Below are 22361 nucleotides of genomic sequence, written 5' to 3'. Positions count from 1 at the left end.
AACACTCAATTAGTTGATCAACCGAACTTTGTAACAGTTTTTAAAATCAGACTTGGGCCGCAACGAATGATTATTTTCATCTTTTTTTCCCCTCTCTCTGTGATGCAGCATGTTGACTGTCGTAACATTGCAACAAAAACAAATGAGGAGACTTTAAGTGGGGGTGTGATGTCTCCGAAGACCGAACCCAGCTTGCTTATTTATCCATAAAACGCAATAACAGCGGAGCGGCGCTGTCCGCAGAGCCAGCCCAGACGCCTCCAAATGTGTGCGGGTGCAATTTTACGAAGGTTAGGCGCTTTTAAATCAGGCCGGGGTGTAATTGGAGTTTAGCTCGCCCAGTAACTGCCCCTGAACAGTCTAGTTAATTCTTAACAGCTCCCCCTCACCTTCTCTCTCTCCTGCCCCAACCCCGACCACTGTTTTGAACATTTAATGGCATCTCTCTCTTCGCCTATAAAGGATCCTCCATGTTCCTACCAGCAACTCTGTGTGTGTGTGTGTGTGTGTGTGTGTGTGTGTGTGTGTGTGTGTGTGTTTACACATGCAGGTTGAGGTATTGGTTGAGGTAAAGGATCGCTAATGAGAAGCACATGTTCTGGCCAATGGCTGGCTGCGCTGGAAGGTCCAGAGCAGCGAGCGGCGTAGCTTTGACTTATTAAAGGCAGTAAAATTGATGCTTCCTCCTGTTTTCCCAATTAAAGCTAGAAGCCGTCTCTCCCTCCTGTGATTCCAGGGCTTGACTGAGCACATCTGGATCTAATACCTCGCCGATAAGGCTCCCTGTACGGCCAGTGCCCGAACATGGCTGGGACCAGTTTTAACTGGACCTGAGTGGGGGCTTTCGGGGGCTGGGGGGCTGGGGGGGCGGGGGGCGTTACAGGAGGTCTGTCGGGGGTTCTGGTCCAGTGAAGAGCCTCTCTCTTAACACTTCTCTTAATGAAAAGTTCCCGGGTCAAACTCTGGTCTGAACTCTATTAATTCTCCCCAGCCGGCTCCTCCTACAGGCCTCCAGGACCCCCCCCCCCCCTCCAGCTCTGGTCAGAGGTCAACATCATAACAGTCCTGGGCTCACTGACAGTCTAACACTCAATCCATTCTGTCTTATCTCCACCACGCTGCTGCCGAAGCATTAGACGCTCACAAACCTGTAGTGACAGGGAATGTACTCATTTTATTGGACAAATATTAGAACGTCAGTTCAGCCCAAATTACAAAAAAAAGAAACCTTTTTCTTTCCGATCTATCCATGCAGATAGTTTGGGATGTATGTGCTATAGCTGTAAGGATTTTTAAGGCCGATGTCAATACGGATATTTGGTGATTTAAAAATCCGATATTCCGATATATCGGCCGATATATATTTAAAAAAAAAATCCAGAAACACGTAAGAAAACAAACGGATTTCCCTAACATTAGTTATTTGTAGTTATTTATGAGTCCTCACTAAAATAATATGATAATGCAGTTTGAAAATAAACTTGTTTGTTTTATTGTCACGACAGACCAGAGGAACATCAAAATATATTTAAGTTCTGATAAATAAAATGGATAAAAATACAAACTTAAGATATGAAACTTAAAGGGTTAAACACGTGTTGCCATCAGGGACGTTGTAGAGCGCCCTCTAGTGGACAAACTATGCAACGCCAACACTCCGTCCGTTTTTATTTTATTTTTTAAATATATATCGGCCATTATAAATGCCGATACAGATAGTTTGGAAAATGCTTAATATCAGCCCGTTAATATATCGGTCGTGCTCTAGTATGTGCCAGGTTTTAAGATACCTGTTTTAGATCTTATGCTGCACTGTATTCCAATAGTGATTAAATAGTTGGTGAATACATGTTTTAAAACTGAATTAACCAATATCTTAATGTTTACAGCAGATCCATTGACTGTATGTTATATAGAAGGCGTTGCTTTGTGAGGTTTTCAGTTTGGTCCGCTGCCTCCAAATAGCAAAGAAATGTATTAATGCTGCTTTTAAAAAAAGGAATTCAACATGACTGTGTCTTTCCACAAACAGTGTCCCGGTTACTCTGGATAATCCACAGAGCTCACTGTCCACAGTTTTCTTTGGAACTGCTTTCTACCGAAGAACAAGGTCCCTATGTAAATTGTTCACACTGAAGTCTGTGGAGTGTCCTAACTTATAACTGGCTCGCTGTTTCTTGACGGAGAAGAGAAGGCTTTTGTTATTGTCAACAAATCCCACGTGCCGACCCAAACCAACAATGTGTTTAGTCCTTCTCTCAACACTGTCTGACTTCCTGTCTGTGTCTCTCAGCTCCGAGCCCATTGGTTCCTACTGAAGACGTACATTAGGGCTGCTCAATTATGGAAAAACATCCTAATCTCGATTATTTAACATGATTACTCATTGACTTTTGGAAAGATGTTGCATTTATTGAAGTTAAAAAACAGTGAAAACACTTTGAACTGTGAAGTTTCCCATCATACTTTTGCTGTTTACTTTTCTTTCCTATTCAGAACACAGGACAAAATAAGAGTTTTCTTGATAAATGTAATGTGCAAAATAATCGATTTTTCTCGATTACGTTGTTTTTGTGATCGTTAGGAGCCAAAATCAAAATCGCAATCAAAATTTGATTAATTGCACAGCCCTAACATACATCTTTAAAAGATCAGTGACCAGTAATTTCCTAACACAGCTGGTCACTGTAGTTTTTTTATGAAAGCAACAGAAGGAAATAGTGCATTTGTTGGGGCGTATTTTCAGCAGCGGATTAATCCCCATTTGACGATCTCGTGCAGTGGTTCCCAAACCTTTTCACTCGAAGGACCCCAAAACTGACACACATTAAAACCACTGACTCCTATTTAAAATGATTTTTGCTTTTAGATATTTTATTACAGAATGTGTATGAAACCCATGACCAAAATAGTCACACATTGTGTCACTGTGTTACTTATGGATGGAGTTATAGTGAAAATAAATGATTCCTCTTTTTCCACTTTGGGAACCGCTGCTCTAGTGAGTATTTGTAGCAGCAGCATGATGTACGAGGGATGGAGTCAAAATACACTCCAGCTTTTGTGTTCATGAAGGAACATAAAAAGACAGAATATTTCCAGATCTATCCCTACATGCTGTTGAGTAGCACAAGCTTAATTCCGTTCACTTCCATCGTTTTGGGGTGGAGGCAGAAATCCAGATATGTCACTCACACCAACTTGCACAAATAAAGTGAGTAAGAAAATATAGTTTTGTAATTGTGGATAGCTGTTCCTTTGAGCTGCATTAATACACTTGCCTTTTTTCAGCCAGTAGCCTTCTGCAGTTCCACATTCGACCTTTTTTTAAATATGTTTTTGCTACCCGTGAGACACGACAAACTGAGAAACTGCAGTCGCCCGCTGCTGATTCTGCACAGAATGCCGCCTGACCTCCAACAGGAATCGCTGTTAAAAAAGCCCATTCAGCTCATTAATATTTTTTAAAAACACACAGCTCTCCCTAGATGTGGTCATTGGCATCCCGCGGAGCGTTCCGGCACAACCAGTCATTCATCCATTGACTTCCCTCCTTCCCCGTGTGTTTACGTTGCAGCTGACGAGGCCCAGAGACAGCTCAGCATGTGCATTCTGTACCACATCAGCGTGGACGACAGATTCAAGTCCATGTTTGCCGACACAGACTGCATACCGCAGGTAAGACTGGCTAATGTATGCCGCCAGCAGACCAAGACAGACACATTAGCATCGGCCGCTAACGGCACCGGGGAATTAATGCATGAGAAACAAGAGCGAGAGGGAGGGACACGCGCCACATCTGGAACCCAAAAAACCCACCAGAGGACTGCTGCTCAGTCTTCCCTCTCGCTGTGTTGACAACTCTTGTTTGTTTTTTTTCTCTTCTCTCCTTCTCTTTCCTGAAAACATCCTTGCGCCATTTCATCATTTTCTGTGTCTTCTCCACGTTTGCCTCTTAATTACTAAACTAGAAAACAGCACAGAGACGGAATTGTTTCCCCAAACTGAAATAAGATTTGTGATCCTAAAAAAATGAAGTTTTTACTGCTGGAGTTCAAAACCCCCGCAGGCTGGCTTCTTTCAACTTTCGATCACAACAGTTTTGTTGAGTTACACTCCCTCCTGATTGAGTTGACCCGGTCAAGTCGCTCCTCTCATCATCGGCGATTAGCTAAATGTGCGTTGTGTTTGTTTGTTGAGATTGGGTGTAAATGTCGGCCAGATGTGGCCGGGAGGGCCGGCTGTCTGTTCAGAGGGTCGCGTCAGCAGCAGATCTGAACCCCCCCCCCGCGGTAGAGAGGATGCTGGCTAGCAGCATGACCAGGAAGTGACCTCCGACCCCGCCCCGAGGCCCGATCACTCTCCCTCCGCCGCCCTCCTCTACCTCCATTTCTCTAACACTGTCCATCCATCTTAGTAAGTCCACACTGAGCTAAATGTGAAGTTGCATTCATCCATCTTTTGCTCAGAGTTGCACCTTTTTCTCTCCGGAATGGACAGATATGAAAATCTAAAATGTAAAATACCCTTTTCTTCTTAATCCTCATAGATTGGTATTTATAAAATCCTAGCAAAAGCACTGCCTGTCTGCACTCATTAAATGCCAATACAGCTGTTTACATAACCTCTAAACCTCGAAGACAGATATGAAAATCTAATATGTAAAAAAAAAAATTCCTATTCTTTTTCTTAAAGTGCCCATATTATGAAAAATCACTTTTTCTGGGATTTGGGGTGTTATGTTGTGTCTCTGGTGCTTCCACACACATACAAACTTTGAAAAAAATCCATCCATGGTGTTTAGAGTGAGATACAGTTTCTGAATGTGTCCTGCCTTCAGTCTCTGGGTGAGCTGTTCAAAATCGGAACGGCTTGTGACGTCACAAGCCGAAACGAGCAGGCTAACCGCAACCATTAGCTCGTAGCTCGTATATGCTAACGCTAGCATGCTACCTCATTCTCAATAGCAAAGCACTGCTACAACACACACAAGTTCACCATAATCTACAAAAGAACTACTTACATGTGCGCCCTCATTTAGAAGTCTCCCAGCTAATCCTGCCTTGTAACTGACCGAAGTTGTAGAAACAGCCTTTCTTTTACTGTCTATGGAGCTAGCTAGCTGACATGAGCTACATCTGAGCTACTGAGCATGTGCAAGTGCAATCAAAGATAGTACAGAAGAAGAAGAAGAAAAGAGGTCTCACTCTGTAGCTAAAACAGAGACCAGCTGAAAAGAGGATCTGCAGCAGTGAGAGAGAGCGGTGCAGTACAACACAAATATGGTGTTTTTTGAAAATTAAACCATGTAAACCTATTCTGGTACAACCTTAAAATACAATTATGAACCTGAAAATGAGCATAATATGGCTGCTTTAACAGGTTAGTATTTACAAAATCCTGCCAGTAATCACTCATTTGAAATGACAATATAGCTGATCACACACCGACCTGTATTAATGTTGATCTTCTCATAAAACTGTGATTTGATTGATGACTCAGTGCAGCACAACAGGAGCTACTGTTCATTGGGTTGTCTTCTATCTATCACACTGTGGCCAAACCATGAGTTTTATGTGTTGATGACAACAGACAACAAACACAACATGGATCTGAAGAAGTAAACTGTGTTAAAGTATGGACTGTCTGTCCGCTGCTCTCCAGATGTTTGTGTCTGTGATAAACAGAAAAGATTGAACTGTTTTCCTGTTGAGGTGTGTCACTACCCGATGTGAGTCGAGTGCAGATGTGAGTTGCGCATGCTAACGAGAGACTTCTGTAATGTCAATACAATAAAAATGGACCTACATAACGAAATTCGTTCATTGCTGGCTACAAGTTAGCAATCAAACACAACAAAGGCTGTCACTTGAATGGCGTTTTGAGCTAACGTTAGCAATATGCCGTAAACCGTTTAAATCTGAGCATGCGCAACTCACATCTGCACTCGACTCACATCGGGTAGTGACAAGGTGTTTGAATGTGGAGAGACATCTTTACGAAAACAACAGGAGGAGCATCATTCAAAACCGTCATTTAATTTAGCCAGCTTAGTGTGGACCCAGTGGTCAATTTTCATTTTATTTAGTGACATTATTCCCCCCCTTAATTTCTCTGAAACATGGACAGATTATGAGACGTGTAAGAGCCCCCCCCCCCCTGTCTACATACTGTAGATACAAGACACCAAAAATAGGAGTCTACGTCATTTTGCGTCCCTTTGTATTCGTTTTGCCTTTATTTTTAGGGTAGTTTGTACTTTATATTGTCGATTGATCTGTTGATTATTTCCTCGATTAATGGGTCTCTAAAAAATGTTGAAAATGTGGATCAGTGTTTCCCAAAAAGCCCAAGATGAAGTCCTCAAATGTCTTGTTTTTGTCCACAACTCAAAGATATTCAGAGGAGAGAAGAAACTAGAACATATTCACATTTAACAAGCTGACATCGCTGAAGTTTGACTTTTTTTTCCTCCATAAAAAATGACAAACCGATCGATCGACTATCAAAATAGTTGGTAATAAACGTAATAGTTGACTGACTAATCGATGAATCTTTACAGCTGTAGTTTGTAGTCGCTACGTGTACGTTACGTAATGGTTTTGGGTTTGTGTGTCAGTCATTTAGCGGTCATTTTGTGTTTTGTGTCATAAACATTAAGTGAGTCAGGACCCCTGACCCTGTGGGCCCCGGGGCCTGTGCCGGGTGTTCCCGTTCAGTAATCCATCCACGCCCTGCAGCCATAGTCCCAACTCCTCACACTAAAACCTCTTTGTCCCACATATCAACATGTCCCTAGAGCTGGAACTATTCCAAATGTTTCTATACAATTAATTGTCTCAGAAATAATTGCGATTAACAACATAATTGTCTCTTTTTCAGTCAAATTAAAACATATTTATTTATATATTACTTTTTAAAACAAATCAAAGTTGTGACTGAATCCCAGGATACGTCTTGATGTTATATATCACTGTCATGTGACCCAGATAATGTAATAACACAAATACACAGCCTATGGAGTAAACAACGCCTCTTTATTATCTTAAAATAATGTCTTTTTTGTTGCTATGAACGTGTATAGGCAGTGTCCAAAATTAACTTTTTGACTCAGCGGTCAAATTGGCAGGTAGATGCAGAAATCCCCCGGGCCAAGTGTACTTTTTACCGGCCAAAGAATTAATATATTTTTGTAACATACATCACAAAAACTTGCTGTTTGGGGTTGAAAGTCCTGCTGGTTTATCGTACGTTTTCATCGTTTCAAAGTAGCTGCAGCTTCACCAAAATAACAAATTAAAAAACAGAACCATACCCGCCATGTGGCAAATAACCCTCTTGACATTTACTCGCCAAACGGAAAAGCCGCGTTTGGCGCTTGGCGAGTGTTCATTTGGGACCCTGTGTATCGGGTCAAGTGAAAACAACTAACGATTGAAATAATAATAAAAATATATAGTCCGACCAATGATCACTTATATAATTACAACCTGGCATCTCTAAACCAAATCAATAACAAGTTATACGCCTTAAGACCTTAGCTAATGTTAGCAGTTATTAAGAAACTGCGACTATGTAAAAGAATTGACAATTAGACAATTATTTAATATTTGTTACAGGCCAACATGTCCCTCCATCTGTAAAAATACATCTTTAACAAACTGCTTCACCCCGTTTCTCACCTTTTTTTTTATCCTCTCTCATCTATTTTGTACTTTTAAAGACCCCCGTCTCTCTCTCTTTTATCACTTTCCCACTGACCAGCCCCTCTCCCCTTCTCCAGCTTTTAATGGGGTCAGCGTTTGGTGCTGGATGTGGGGATGTCAGGAGTGCAGGAGGAGAGGAACAGAGGTGGAGGTGGAGATTGTGGGGGGGGGGCGGAGGTGGCTGCAGCGGTGGCGTTGGGCCTCCGGTGGCTGTCTGTGGTAAATAAGCAGAGGCAGGTGCCAGAGAGTCTAGACGGGGCTGATTTGGGGTCCGGGGCCCCTGGTATGTGATACCTAACCCAGGTCCCGGCACAGCCTCGCTCTCTCTCTCTCTCTCTCTCTCTCTCTCTCTCTCTCTCTCTCTCTCCCTTTCTCTGATTCCTGACTCCTCACAGGGAAGCAGTGCACCTCTGCCCCCCGCCACCCCCCCTCAGCTCAAAGCTTTTCCTGTTTAATGTTAAATCAGTGCAGGAGAGACGGACAGAGGGAGGGAGGGAGGGAGGGAGGAGGTGGGTGTTTGGAAGGTTAGGAATGACGCTTGCCTTCTCTTTATCTCTAACACTCTCTTTCTCTTTCTAATTCACACACACATTCTTTAAAATCATTTTCTGATTTCTTTTCCTCACCCTTTTTTCAGGGTTCAGGTTTCAGGGATGCTCTTAAAAAATTCTTTTTTTTTTTTTTTTTTTTAAATGACAGAATACAACCAGAAACACAAACAAACAGAATGAAGACATGTTGCCCGTCTTTGGGAACTCCCTTCTGCTACGTGATAGCCAGAAGAGCAGACGTGTTTGACCATATAAAGCACTGTAATTTAATTTTTCCGCCCGTCTACGTTGTTATTCTAACACGACGAACACAAGACCACACATGTGCATTATCAGTTAGTTTGTCTTGAATCTGAGTGATGGATGAACGAAGCGGTTAACTGACGTTTGCACCCTGGGATCGGCAGCTGATGAAGATGGTGTACGCCTGCGGGGAGGAGAAGATGGACGTGGAGCTCATCTCCCTCTGCATAAACCTGGCTGCCAACAGGAGCAATGCAAAGATCATCTGCGAAGGTCTGTGCTGCAAAGAAACCATAGACCCGACATATGGACACAGACTTTCTGTGGCACAAGTTGTTAAATTCTTTCCCCCTGCTGATCTGCTGTAGGTAACGGTCTAAAGATGCTGATGAAGCGTGCGCTGAAGCTGAAGGACGTTCTGGTGATGAAGATGATCAGAAACCTTTCTCAGCACAACGGACCCACTAAGAGCCTCTTCCTGGTCAGTACCTGGCAGCGGTAGAATGTAACTAAGTGCATTAACTCAAGTACTGGACTTAAGTACACATTTGTGGTACTTGTACTTTACTTGAGCCTATTCTTTTCATGCCACTTTCTACTGTTTCAGAGAGAAATATTGTACTTTTTACTCCACTACATTCATCTGTTACAGCTTTAGTTACTAGTTACTTTACACATTAAGATTCCTGCACACAAAACACATGGAGTTTATAAAATCTGATGTTTGATTATGAATGAAACTAGCCAACAATATAATGGCCTACAAGTCCAGCTGAGATGATTAGACCATTAAACACACAACAGTTTGGATCCTTTACACTTTCTAAAATGGGAGGATTGTTCTGCATTGAGTACTTTTACTATTAATACTTTAAGTACATTGTGTGTGTGTGTGTGTGTGTCTGTGTGTGTCTGTGTGTGTCTGTGTGTGCTGATAGGACCACGTGGGCGACCTAGCAGCTCAGATCAGCGAGGACGAGGCCGAGGAGTTTGTGATCGAGTGTCTGGGCACGCTGGCCAATCTCACCATCCCCGACCTGGACTGGGCGCTGGTTCTCAAGGAGTACAACCTGGTGCCGTACCTGAAGGACAGACTCAAACCAGGTGTGTGTGAAGAACGGATTCCTCCCTATATGGTCGTTATCAGAGTGTTTCGTCTTTGTCACACGGGGGAAATTAGTGATGGCGAGATGACGCCTCATGAAGCTACTCGAGGCTTCATTTGCTCACAACACCACCTGTTGGTCAAAGAGCGTAAAACAGGACCATATATTACAGATGATCTACTTCAGGGGTCTTCAACGTTTTTTAAGCCAAGGACCCCTTAATTGAGAGAGAGAGCAGGGACCCCCCTTCTGCATATATTGTATAAAATGAAGTTGCATAATAACTGGGCCTACTGTAATGTGTAGGGCGGCCTAAAGTCTTTATACATACCTTTTTAGCATATAATACTAAGGTATTCAAATAGCCTAATAATTGTTGTCATGATTTTATAAATCATGTTTTAATGTTAAACATACATGTGGCACAGGGAATCCTTAGGATGAACTATATTTGTGTGTGGCTATCTTATAGACTACATTACCTATAGGCCAGTAAGCCTGTCATCAGAGGGGAGTTATATTGGCTCATAATATGTTAGATTCATGTTAAGACTGAGATGTGAAAGGGAAGAGAGAGGGGAGAGACGGGCAGAAAACCGTCACAGGTCGGTCTCGAACCCTGGACCTTCTGCGTCGAGGAATAAACCTCTACATATGTGCGCCCGCTCTACCCACTGAGCTAACCCGGCCACATGTTACATGCCACAAGACTTTTTAATGTTTTGAAAAAAGCTTAACAATACAACACAAAAATTAACAATAATTTGGAAGCCCCCCCTGCATTGACTCTGAGGACCCACTGGGGGTCCCGGACCCCCTGTTGAAGATCCTGATCTACGTGATCTGCGATGCCTTTCTGCTGTATCAGAGACAGTTTTTTGACTGTAAAGAATCAGTTTCCACGTAATCCAAATTTATATCAAGTGTGTATTTTCTTTGGTATATATAATCATCATAACTGTATAATAAACGGAGGGAAATGTGGCGATCAGACGTGTAAATCAATCCTTTTGGTCATAATATAGTAATTGCAGGACGGGATTTCTCGATGCGTGCTTCAAAGCCCTATCCTGGCCCTACCAGTCTCTGGTCCATTTCATTTGTACTAGGGCTGTTGGAACGAATGCCGAAATTCAAATATAATTCGAATAGTAAAAAAATCAATACTATTCGAATGCTGAAATTACTATTCGAATGTGACTTTTTTTTATAAATATGTTGGCTAACGTTAGCTAATCTCCCTCTTCTCGCCTTGGCCTACGCGCATGTGTCACTCATGTCACGTCTTATGAACAATAACTTAGCGGGAGTGAGAAACACAAGGCATTGTGAGGTCTAAGATAACGTTAGTACAACATTACGGAGCTAGCGTTACGTACCGAGTAACGTTAGTACAAGGGGGAGTGACAGGCTGCGGCTGGAAATCGTAAGGAGGACGGGAAATAGTTTTAACATGACTTTAAAATCGACTTCCACCGAGCCAAAGTGCTTATGTTAACATTAGTTAGCTCGTTCTTGTTTTCTAACTGCGTCGCGAGGTACAGTAACGTTAGTGTAGCTGGGAGCTTCATGAAGACAGCTAAAGGTAATGTTAGCTGCCCTACAGCTGTCAGAGTTAGCTTCTACTTATATATTACCTTCTAATAGCTGTATTCTCAGTAACGTGACAATCTGCAAGAAACAGGTTGCTTATAAATCACTAAAATAGTAGTGACAGCACCGTTTGGCTTAGTTATTAATGCAGTTAGCATCGTTTGTTACTTACCTAGTTTATGACAAATGGTTTCGGCTGTGCTTTCTAACATGATGTCATTGTGCTAACCGAGCACCGTTAGCCTTTACAACAGAGCCGCTTCACTACACTTGTTGATAATGTTTGATTCCAGAGTTCTCTGTTGATTTGGGTTTGTCGCTCTGTGCTCGTGGTGGAAAATGAATGTAAACAAAGTTGCGTGCAGGTCGCCTCAAGGCCAGGCTAATGTTAGAAGCCTCTAGTGGACGGAACGTGTAACAACAACCACATGCTTGTAATGCCCTCGACAATGCATAAGCCTGAGTAGTGTAGTACATATTATTTTACAGGCTGCAATTGAGCATTACATATTCAAATATTATTCGAATATTAAAAAAAATATCAAATGGAATTCGAATGGTATTATAGAGGAAGATTGACAGCTCTAATTTGTACAGCGAGTCTGGCCACTCTCCATTGACAAGTGTTGACTTCCTTGAAGGCGGGTACTCTGTTGAAGTTTAAAACTATTGGATCTGCCCAGAGCCACTCTGGATCTGCCATAACCAATCGCTAACGTTTGGTCGTGACGTCGGCTTAGCATCGCTAGCGTTAGCCTTAGCCTACTCCTTCACCTCTAACAGAGCGAGCTGGAAAATCAAACTGTTCCCGAACCCCGTGGGGAGGAGGGCCACGACATCATGGCCACCAACAAAACTCAGCAAAGACTGTTCTTGCGCTGGCTTTAACTTCTGGATATTCAGCAGCGTTGCCACAACGGACCGAATGGCTTTGCTCGCATCTTTCTCCGCCACCATTACGGAACTACAGCTCAAACTAGCGCACAACCTCAACGTCATTGTTCTCAGCCACTCTCTCTGTTCGCTGATTGGACCGGTAAATATTTGACTGGAGAAAACCCAAGAATATACCGCAAACCCAGACGGAGTACTGAAGGAAAATGAAAATTGAGCGGAAGTACGAAGGAGGGTGGAGCCAGGCTATTAAAGCCCCGGCACAGAACGTAACATCACTAGTGAAAATGTATCTTAAACCCACTGTTACAGAACACACAGTCACGATAACCCTGCCACAGTTCTCTCATCTATCTCCCTTTAAAACCCGAGGCCTGGTCTCTCCCATGCCCTGTCTTAACCACCACCCCCCTGCATCCCACTATCAGTGAGGGGTCACTGCTCAGGGATGATATGAGGACAGAGGACCCTCGTTAAGGTCTGGGCCTTATCTTTACCTTTGATGACCAGTGACCCCCCCTAACCTCAGTTTACCTTCCTCTTTTTATTACAGCAGAAATAAAAAGCCAAGTGCAATATGTTTAGTTATTAAATTCACATTGATAGTGAATGGTGAAAATAACAGAAAAGTTGGACGATTTAAATGGTAATCTTAGTTTTGGTGATTTCCACTCATATCAAGTCCAAATGTTGGACCAGTGAAGACCTAAGTGGACTGGTTCCATGTTTGACCCTCTGATTTGACCCCAACCAGGCCCAGTGGAACTTCTCTGGGGATCATTTGATACACAGTTTACAGTAACTTTTCTCGCTTCGGTCCCCCAACAGGTTGGAAGCGGAGTTGTCCATTACATTACATTGTCCAGTTCATTCGAACTACAGATCATGATAATGTAATGGACAACCTCCAGCCTGTAGGGGGACTGAGGCGGGAAAAGTTACATAGTGTTGCTTTAACACCAGAACAGGTTTTTTTGATACCTGGCTTTGAGGAGTAGAGCAGTTAACCTGTTTTTTATTCAACAAAAGAATCCAAAGTTAGCACTTTTTTATTCTGGCTTTGCCAGACCTTCCTTCCTCCTCCTCCTCCACAGCGCTGCGGAGGAAGGTCTGGCTAGTCCACGCAGCATTCCGGGATGGGAGAATAACGTGCTCTGGTTTATTGGCATTTCTTAAAACCAATCACAATCATCTTGGGCAGCGCTAAGCGCCGGACGGAGCCAAAGTACTGCTGGAAAACAGCCTCTGGAAGGAACTTGTTTTGGTGGAACGTGTGTACGTTCAAAAGTAGTTTTAGTCGTGCAACAGAAAACTCAGATCGGACAGATAGTCTAGCTAGCTGTCTGGATTTACCCTGCAGAGATCTGAGGAGCGGATCCACCGGAGTTGAAATGATGGTGCAACTGGGGCAATCCCGGCAGTGGAAGGTCGTGGATATAGACTAGCAATTTTTTAACAGCCAATCAAAAACTTTGACTCAATTTCGTCTACAATTGACAGTTATTATTTAAACCATGAAGAAATGAGTAAAGAACAGTATGACTCAAGCCTGGAGTTCCTTTACAGGCTTTCAGGAATAGTTTTTATACCCGGTGCCACATTGCACAAGTCTACATTGCAATTTCGATAAAATTGCGTTTAATTGTGCAGCCCTACTCAAGACAGAGCCTTCAAACGACTGAACTCAGACAGACCCATATGGTCCCAGAACATGAACGTTTTCTCTGCTGCGGCACTCTGCCCTGCTGCTTATGTTTCAGAGGATCAGTGAAGTGTTTTTTGTCAGTCATCCTCTCCACTTGTTCTTTTCCCTGATGTCAGGTTCTGCAGAGGACGATCTCATCCTGGAGGTGGTGATCATGATCGGCACCGTCTCCATGGATGACTCCTGTGCAGCCATGTTGGCCAAGTCTGGCCTCATTCCTGCTCTCATTGAGCTGCTCAATGGTGAGAAACTCAAGTTCTCCAAAGCAGTATGAAATGGATGATCTTATATTTGTTTAATTTTTTTTTTTTTATGCTAGGGACTTAGGCTACATTTACATCACTACGTTTTGGTTTTTAATGGGAGTTTTGAGCCAAAAGCAATCTCAAAAACGACCCAAACGGGTCAGAAGTGTTTCCAAATGTCTCAGATTTAGGGTCTCAGAAATGCCAGAGCAGGGGGAATGAGGGGGAAACGCCAGAGCAGAGGGAATGAGAGGGGGAAACGCCAGAGCAGGGGGAATGAGAGAGGGAAAACACCAGAGCAGGGGGAATGAGAGGGGGAAACGCCAGAGCAGGGGGAATGAGAGGGGGAAACGCCAGAGCAGGGGAAATGAGAGGGGGGAAACACCAGAGCAGGGGGAATGAGAGGGGGGAAACACCAGAGCAGGGGGAATGAGAGGGGGGAAACACCAGAGCAGGGGGAATGAGAGGGGGGAAACACCAGAGCAGGGGGAATGAGAGGGGGGAAACACCAGAGCAGGGGGAATGAGAAGGGGAAACGCCAGAGCAGGGGTAATGAGAGGGGGAAACGCCAGAGCAGGGGTAATGAGAGGGGGAAACGCCAGAGCAGGGGGAATGAGAGGGGGAAACGCCAGAGCAGGGGGAATGAGAGGGGGAAACGCCAGAGCAGGGGGAATGAGAGGGGGGAAACACCAGAGCAGGGGGAATGAGAGGGGGAATCGCCAGAGCAGGGGGAATGAGAGGGGGGAAACACCAGAGCAGGGGGAATGAGAAGGGGAAACGCCAGAGCAGGGGTAATGAGAGGGGGAAACGCCAGAGCAGGGGGAATGAGAGGGGGAATGCCAGAGCAGGGGGAATGAGACGGGGAATGCCAGAGCAGGGGGAATGAGAGGGGGAAACACCAGAGCAGGGGGAATGAGAAGGGGAAACGCCAGAGCAGGGGGAATGAGAGGGGGAAACGCCAGAGCAGGGGGAATGAGATGGGGAAACGCCAGAGCAGGGGGAATGAGATGGGGAAACGCCAGAGCAGGGGGAATGAGAGGGGGAAACGCCAGAGCAGAGGGAATGAGAGGGGGAAACGCCAGAGCAGGGGGAATGAGATGGGGAAACGCCAGAGCAGGGGGAATGAGAGGGGGAAACGCCAGAGCAGGGGGAATGAGAGGGGGAAACGTAGCAGAAGATAGTCATTTTTTAAACTAAGAAGTAGCAGCGTGAATGTAGCCTAAAAGTCACGATATCTCGTCCCCCAACTTTTAGGGAGTTCACCTTTTTAAAAGTGATTGTCTTCTATCCACCTAGAAATGCTTACCTTATTTTGTTAAACCACCTGAATTGGCAGTTTAAAGTTAAACACAGGTCAAAGTTAGATTTTTATTTTTAGAGCAACAGTGTTATTTAAGGTAATCTAAAGCTGTAATCTGGAAGATTTCTCATTTAAACAAATGTCTGTTAAGTTACTAGCAATATTTGTATATTTGAAGTTTTAAGAACTGGGTGAATATAAAAATGTTCAGTAGTTTAAATCTTGATTGTTACAAAATTCTTGAGGGGAAGTTCATAGAAATGTGAGCAATTGGATGAGCATGTTGCTGTCTCCACAGTACTACAAAAGTGTTAAGTTTGGCAGGGATTGATACATTTCAGGATGGAAAAAAAAAGACTTTAAAGGTTAATTCAACAGAATGGATGATTCATGATGTGATCCACTTGAATCCTTGTTCACCTCTTTCCTCTTCTCTACCCGTTTCCATCTCAGCCCAACAAGAGGATGACGAGTTTGTGTGTCAGATTGTGTACGTCTTCTACCAGATGGTCTTCCACAAAGCTACCAGGGACGTCATCGTCAAAGACACGCGTATCCTTTCTGCTTATAGGTGAAGTATTGTACACATTCCTGTCCCATTCGATGAGATGAATGTTTAGAGACATGAAACAAAAATGTTTACGAGTAGCTTCCACCACAAGTTGTTCTCTGGTACGCCTCGCGTCCGCACTACTCCGACATTTCAGAGCCCCTAAAACAGAGACATTTGGACACACTGCTGCCCCTGTTTTGGTTCTAAAACCCCGGGGTTGCTTTGTGGTCTGAACGGGCACAAACCGAGACCTTTGGAAACGAGGATGCATGTCAGTCAGTCCTATCTGTTAGGTAGCTTACATACCTTTTAGTAACCGTTCCACCTCGCCGTCGCTCCAAGATATTAAATCCCTGCTCTTACTTTTCACTGTTGTTCTTTCTCCAAAGTATTTTCAACTTCTACATCATGCTTCAACCGCAGAGTAACGTCTGACAATCTGCTTCCTGTTTACACCGGCACGCACATGCCCAGTGTGTGTGAATGGTTATGTGATGTGTGTTAGGGTTAATAACATATGTGCATTTCATTACATTACATGTCATTTAGCTGACACTTTTATCCAAAGCGACTTACAATTGCTATATATGTCAGAGGTCTCACGCCTCTGGAGCAACTAGGGGTTAAGTGTCTTGCTCAGGGATACATTGGTTGATGTATCGCAGTGGGAATCGAACCCTGATCTCCCACACCAAAGGCATGTTTCTTATCCACTGCCCCATCACCACCCGTGTACCGAGTCGACCGTTCTCTGTGACGTTTTCATGCTAATCGAATGTGTCTCTAGCTTGAAACAAGCTAGCGCAAACGGGTGATTAGCTTCTAACGCTAGCCTTCGGGCACAGGGTAAATCTCTATTTTCTACCACTAACAAGGCTCAAAATAGCACCACACTTCCACGGTAGCATAATGAGGGTCCCTACATGTAAACCGAAGCATTGAGAACTTTGTAAGTGTACAGACAGTTTATTAAAAAGATAGATTATAAAGACAGTACTGTTCACGTATACAAGCAGGCGCCATCTTGGGAAAACAGTCATGACCAGTCAAACCACGAATGCCGTGTTTGAGCTATGTTACTGGTTACCGGTTGCACGGCGTTCGTGGTTCGACTGCTCATGACTGTTTTCCAAGATGGCGCCCGCATGTAAACATGAACGCTACTGTCTTTATAAACTATCTTTTTAATAAACTGTCTGTGAAAACATATGTGAAAACGTAGTGTAGATGTAGCATATGAGTCCTACTACTGTTTTCAACCCTCTGCGTATTCTGAGCTGCCTGTAATTGTACACAGTTGTGGTCGGCGGTGGCGGCTCGTGTCAAATTACAAATATGCTCTTTGTCAGCACATTCTGATTGATGTTTTTCTGTCTGCGTGAAGACCACAACGGGAATATATGGGATGTAAGATCGCTGTGGGAGGAAGGTGTTCACTTCATCACAGGAAATGTTGCCAGCGGTTCCTTTTGGCCGCAGGGCACCTGTCTTGTCTCTCTGTCTTTAAATGAAAGAGTGGGAGAATACCACAGCTCCACCACATCCCCGTCCTTCCCCCTGCGACTGATTAGAGACAACTAAATGATTCAGCATTGAAACGTCCCAGAGAGGATGCCATTGTTCCTTTCCTTGAGTCCCGATCTCAGAAGCCCCAGCGTACCTCATCGACCTGATGCACGATAACAACGCAGAGATCCGCAAAGTCTGCCACAACACGCTGGACATCATCGCCGTGAGTAAACACAGGCCTCCTAAACATGTCGACCACTTCAGCGGGAGCAATTTAGGTTACTTTTTCCATTTGATACTTAAATTAAAAGTTAGCATGAATGGGGGCGGCCTCTAGCTCACCCAGTAAGAGCGTTCGCCCCATGTAGGCTGAGGCCTTTGCAGCGGCGCAGGTTCAAATCTGACCTGCCGCCCTTTACTGTGTGTCATCCCCCATCTCTTTCCCCCTTTCCTGTCTATCCACTGTCACTATCTAATACAGGGGAAAAGCCCCAAAAAATAATCTTAAAAAGTTAGCATGACTTGTTTTAACTGATGATTATCAGGGTTTTCCCTACCACTATAATACTTAGGCACATAAGCTGATGAATACATGTAAAAATCAAAGTGGAGAGCAAAACTAACTAAATATTGTAAAATGAGTTGTTTGGTCTGTAAAATGTCAGAAAATGGTGAAAATGTGGATCAGTGTTTCCCAAAAAGTCCAAGAAGACGTCCTCAAAATGTCTTGTTTTGTCCCCAACTCAAAGATATTCAGTTCACTGTCAGAGAGGAGAGAAGAAACTAGAACATATTCACATTTAACAAAGCTGACATCACACAAGTTTGATGTTTTTTACATAAAAAATGACTCAAAGGGATTATCAAAATAGTTGGTGATTAATTGAATAGTTGACAACTAATCGATTAATCTTTGCAGCTCTAAAATTGGACCGATTGGCAGTGAAACGGATGCGTTTGGGGGTCTGGGGGCCGACTTCAGGAACCTTTGGAAGCTATTTGTTTGTTCATTAATCACCAGTCATTAAATGAAATGTAAGATCAAAAATTAACTCTTTGAACTCTATTCAGATCACAATAAAAACTACCGAACTGTCCTGCAGTATTTTCATGCTGCTCAGTTCCATTTCCATTGCGTTTTCCACAGTCCTCACCTTCTCCCGATGTGCCCGAGTCAAATTTGACATCAGCGATTAACAAACCGATGAACCCCCGGATCGCCTTGTGACTGACAGGTGTGGTCAGCTCCCAGTCCGCGTGTGATCACTGCCAGACCTCAGATCAGTGTAATTAGCTGTAGATTATAGCCAGGCAGTGTAGCGGGGGCGAAGGAAGTGTTTCATTGAAATTATCAGTGAGACCTATTAAGCTGCGGGCCACATGAAAGGCAGCCGGCGGGCTCTGGAGTGTGTCAGCGGCTGGACAGCAGAGGTGAGAGAGAAAGCAGAACTGTGGACACACACACACACACACACACACACACACACGTGCACGCAATCATTACTGCTCGGCTGTGCAGGATCCTTTTGGCAGCACACGCCATAACTGGGCAGTCCTGAAATGTTTGCCTTTGATCATTGTGGCCCTGCTCATGTACAAACACACACACACTCACACACACACGGTTTCACAAGGAACTTTGTAGATGCTCCAAGTGGGACAGAGGCCTAATTCACCGTGATCTATTCTTAGCCCGGCCACATTTCCAAAGGAATATGTTGAAAAAAAAGCTCCCAGAAGTGCCGTGCACTGCCTCACTCCGGCTGTAATGAGCTCATTCTGTCATGAGCTCAGCTGCTAATAACTGATGAGTCATATTAAACTAATATCAGTGCCTAATTGCTGAGCGTGAGTCACGCCGCCGTTTCAGCCTCTGATGAATCAGCAAGCTGACATAATGTGTCGCTGTCACCTCCCAGCCTCTGTGTGGCGGTCAATAGGCCCGTTTGAGTGCGGGGTCCTCGGGTTGGGTGGCTGTCGGGGCCCACGGGGGCTCTGCTTTGCATCGGAATGATTCATCTTTCAGGCCGGGGGCGTCGGGGTCTCAAAGGCCGCCTTTATCGCTCCCCCTTCATCCCCCGCAGAGAAAAGAAAACACAACTCTGTGGTTGTCTATCGCACGCAAACAGCCGAGCCGGCCGAACGGAGGTTTTTATTAGCTGAAGTGAGGAGGACGGAGACGACACACAGTCATACCTACTGTACATGTTCCTGATATGGAGCTGTTGATTGAAGTTGTATGGTCTGTTGTAAATGAGTGTCATGTGGCGATCAGTCACCATATGTTACACCTATTAATCTCCCCCGATAAGACCTCATCGCTGCTAGCACTTGGTAAATTTCCATCATTTTTAAACTGTGCTTAAAAAACAAAGTTTTTTACGCTTGGCTGAGGTGTAAAAGTTAGTGTATTGAGAATGAGAAGGCAAAAAAAATGGGAATGTTCCTGAGCGTAGCTCTGCACTCAGGGATCTTTTGTCTTTTGTTTAAAGTGCCCATATTATGAAAAAAATCACTTTTTCTGGGATTTGGGGTGTTCTGTTGTCTCTCTGGTGCTTCCACACGCATACAAACTTTGAAAAAAAATCCATCCATGCTGTTTAGAGTGAGATACGGTTTCTGAATGTGTCCTGCCTTCAGTCTCTGGGTGAGCTGTACAAAATCGGCACGTCTTGTGACGTCACAAGCTGAAACGAGCAGGCTAACCTCAACCATAGACTGTATATAAGAATGGACCAACAGATCCCGTTGCTCTGGACGGAGACCAGTGAAGGCCGTTAGAAGCACTTTTCCGGTGAGCGCTGAGCGTTACTGAGCAGCCTCCAACTGAGAGAGACGACGTAAATGTGCCGTGAGCAACGTGTCTGAAAGTTGGAAGTCTTCTGGTAGCTGTGCCAAGAGAAATCTCAATCATTCCCAATCTAGCAGAGACGGAGAGCGTAGGTATATGTAGGAGATAACATAGACACAGGCTAATTATTGATCACTAAAATGATAGTTAACATTAGTAATTACACTTAAACAGCTAATGTGAGACGAAACTGCCTGCGCGCTTCTCCTGTACTATACGGTAATTCCTCTACTATGCGACAGTAAGTCGCGTGGTTATGACACAATCGTTAGCCTATTTTTATAAAAACGTCTGCTGCGGAGCCATAACGTGAGGTACAAGGTAATGGAGGCTTTTATACATTGTCGTGTTTCTTTAGAAATAAACAATGGACAAATAGAGTCTTTAAACTCTTCAGATGTAAAGTTATTCTCTGTCAAAGTGACGTCAAAATGAATGGCAGTCAATGGGATGCTAACGGGAGGTGATCGCTTTGTAGCATTAAAATGGCACCATAGGAGGTTCGCGGTCCGAGGAGAAGCTTACCCCCTTGACCTCAACCATTAGCTTGTAGCTAATTGTAACGCTAATGCTAGCATGCTAACGCTAGCATGCTACCTCGTTCTCAATAGCAAAGCACTGCTACAACACACACAAGTTCACCATAATCTACAAAAGAACTACTTCCATGTGCGCCCTCATTTAGAAGTCTCCCAGCTAATCCTGCCTTGTAACTGACCGAAGTTGTAGAAACAGCCTTTCTTTTACTGTCTATGTCTGGAGCTAGCTAGCTGACATGATCTGTAGCTAAAACAGAGACCAGCTGAAAAGAGGATCTGCAGCAGTGAGAGAGAGCGGTGCAGTACAACAAAAATATGGTGTTTTTTGAAAATTAAACCATGTAAACCTATTCTGGTACAACCTTAAAATACAATTATGAACCTGAAAATGAGCAGAATATGGCTGCTTTAAATTATAGTTCACACAAAGTTCTACATTGTAGCTTTTCTTTATGAAGCAATAAGTTTGTAATTTTGGTTTACACCACAACAACAGACCGGTTTTCTCTATACATGATACTGTATGTCTCTATACATCATATTGCTCCTTATCTCTTGACAAAGAAACAAAGTAAACCAATTACTAAACTAAACTACTTAGCCCAGGGATGACCACTTCATATGTTTTTAGTGGGTCTCTGATCAGACGGGAGCGGCCCTATGTTCCCACAGCCCTATGTTCCCACATTTCTAAGATTATTTTCCAGAATTAGTCCCTATGTTCCCACATTTCCTTTTTCATACATTTGTATCAGATTTTATCCCCCTAACCCTAAAAAATCTTATGGGAAGATAGGGCTTAAATTGAAGGGAAATGTAGGAACACAAGACCTAATTCTGAAACTGTCCTAGAAATGTGGGAACATAGTGCCTAATTTTAAGAAAAATTTTAGAAATGTGGGAACATAGGGCTGTGGGACCATAGGGCTGTGTGACCATAGGGCTGTGGGACCATTGGGCTGTGGGACCATTGGGCTGTGGGACCATAGGGACCATAGGGCTGTGGGACCATAGGGCTGTGGGACCATAGGGCTGTGGGAACATAGGGCTGTGGGACCATAGGGCTGTGGGACCATAGGGCTGTGGGACCATTGGGCTGTGGGAACATAGGGCTGTGGGACCATAGGGCTGTGGGAACATAGGGCTGTGGGAACATAGGGCTGTGGGACCATAGGGCTGTGGGACCATAGGGCTGTGGGACCATTGGGCTGTGGGAACATAGGGCTGTGGGTCCATAGGGCTGTGGGAACATAGGGCTGTGGGACCATAGGGCTGTGGGACCATAGGGCTGTGGGAACATAGGGCTGTGGGAACATAGGGCTGTGGGACCATAGGGCTGTGGGTCCCTAGGGCTGTGGGACCATAGGGCTGTGGGAACATAGGGCTGTGGGACCATTGGGCTGTGGGAACATAGGGCTGTGGGAACATAGGGCTGTGGGAACATAGGGCTGTGGGACCATTGGACTGTGGGACCATTGGGCTGTGGGACCATTGGGCTGTGGGACCATTGGGCTGTGGGACCATAGGCCTGTGGGAACATAGGGCTTACCCCGATCAGACATCTTC

General features: G+C 44.3%; 1 protein-coding gene across 3 annotated transcripts in view; it reads left to right on the top strand.

The window, feature by feature from the left end:
- kifap3a (kinesin-associated protein 3a) overlaps window positions 1-22361 on the top strand; it is a 67707-nt gene that overhangs the window by 24879 nt on the left and 20467 nt on the right. For all 3 annotated transcript variants that reach the window (XM_036006930.1, XM_036006929.1, XM_031306622.2), the window contains exons 11-17: window positions 3578-3678; window positions 8665-8773; window positions 8869-8981; window positions 9439-9604; window positions 13915-14040; window positions 15797-15895; window positions 17543-17628. In XM_036006930.1, coding sequence (XP_035862823.1) covers window positions 3578-3678; window positions 8665-8773; window positions 8869-8981; window positions 9439-9604; window positions 13915-14040; window positions 15797-15895; window positions 17543-17628 — 800 coding nt within the window. The remainder of the gene's footprint in view (window positions 1-3577; window positions 3679-8664; window positions 8774-8868; window positions 8982-9438; window positions 9605-13914; window positions 14041-15796; window positions 15896-17542; window positions 17629-22361) is intronic.

This window comes from Sander lucioperca, chromosome 11 (genome assembly GCF_008315115.2).
Source record: "Sander lucioperca isolate FBNREF2018 chromosome 11, SLUC_FBN_1.2, whole genome shotgun sequence".
Taxonomy (NCBI): Eukaryota; Metazoa; Chordata; class Actinopteri; order Perciformes; family Percidae; genus Sander; species Sander lucioperca.
This window is presented reverse-complemented; position numbering and strand designations above follow the sequence as displayed.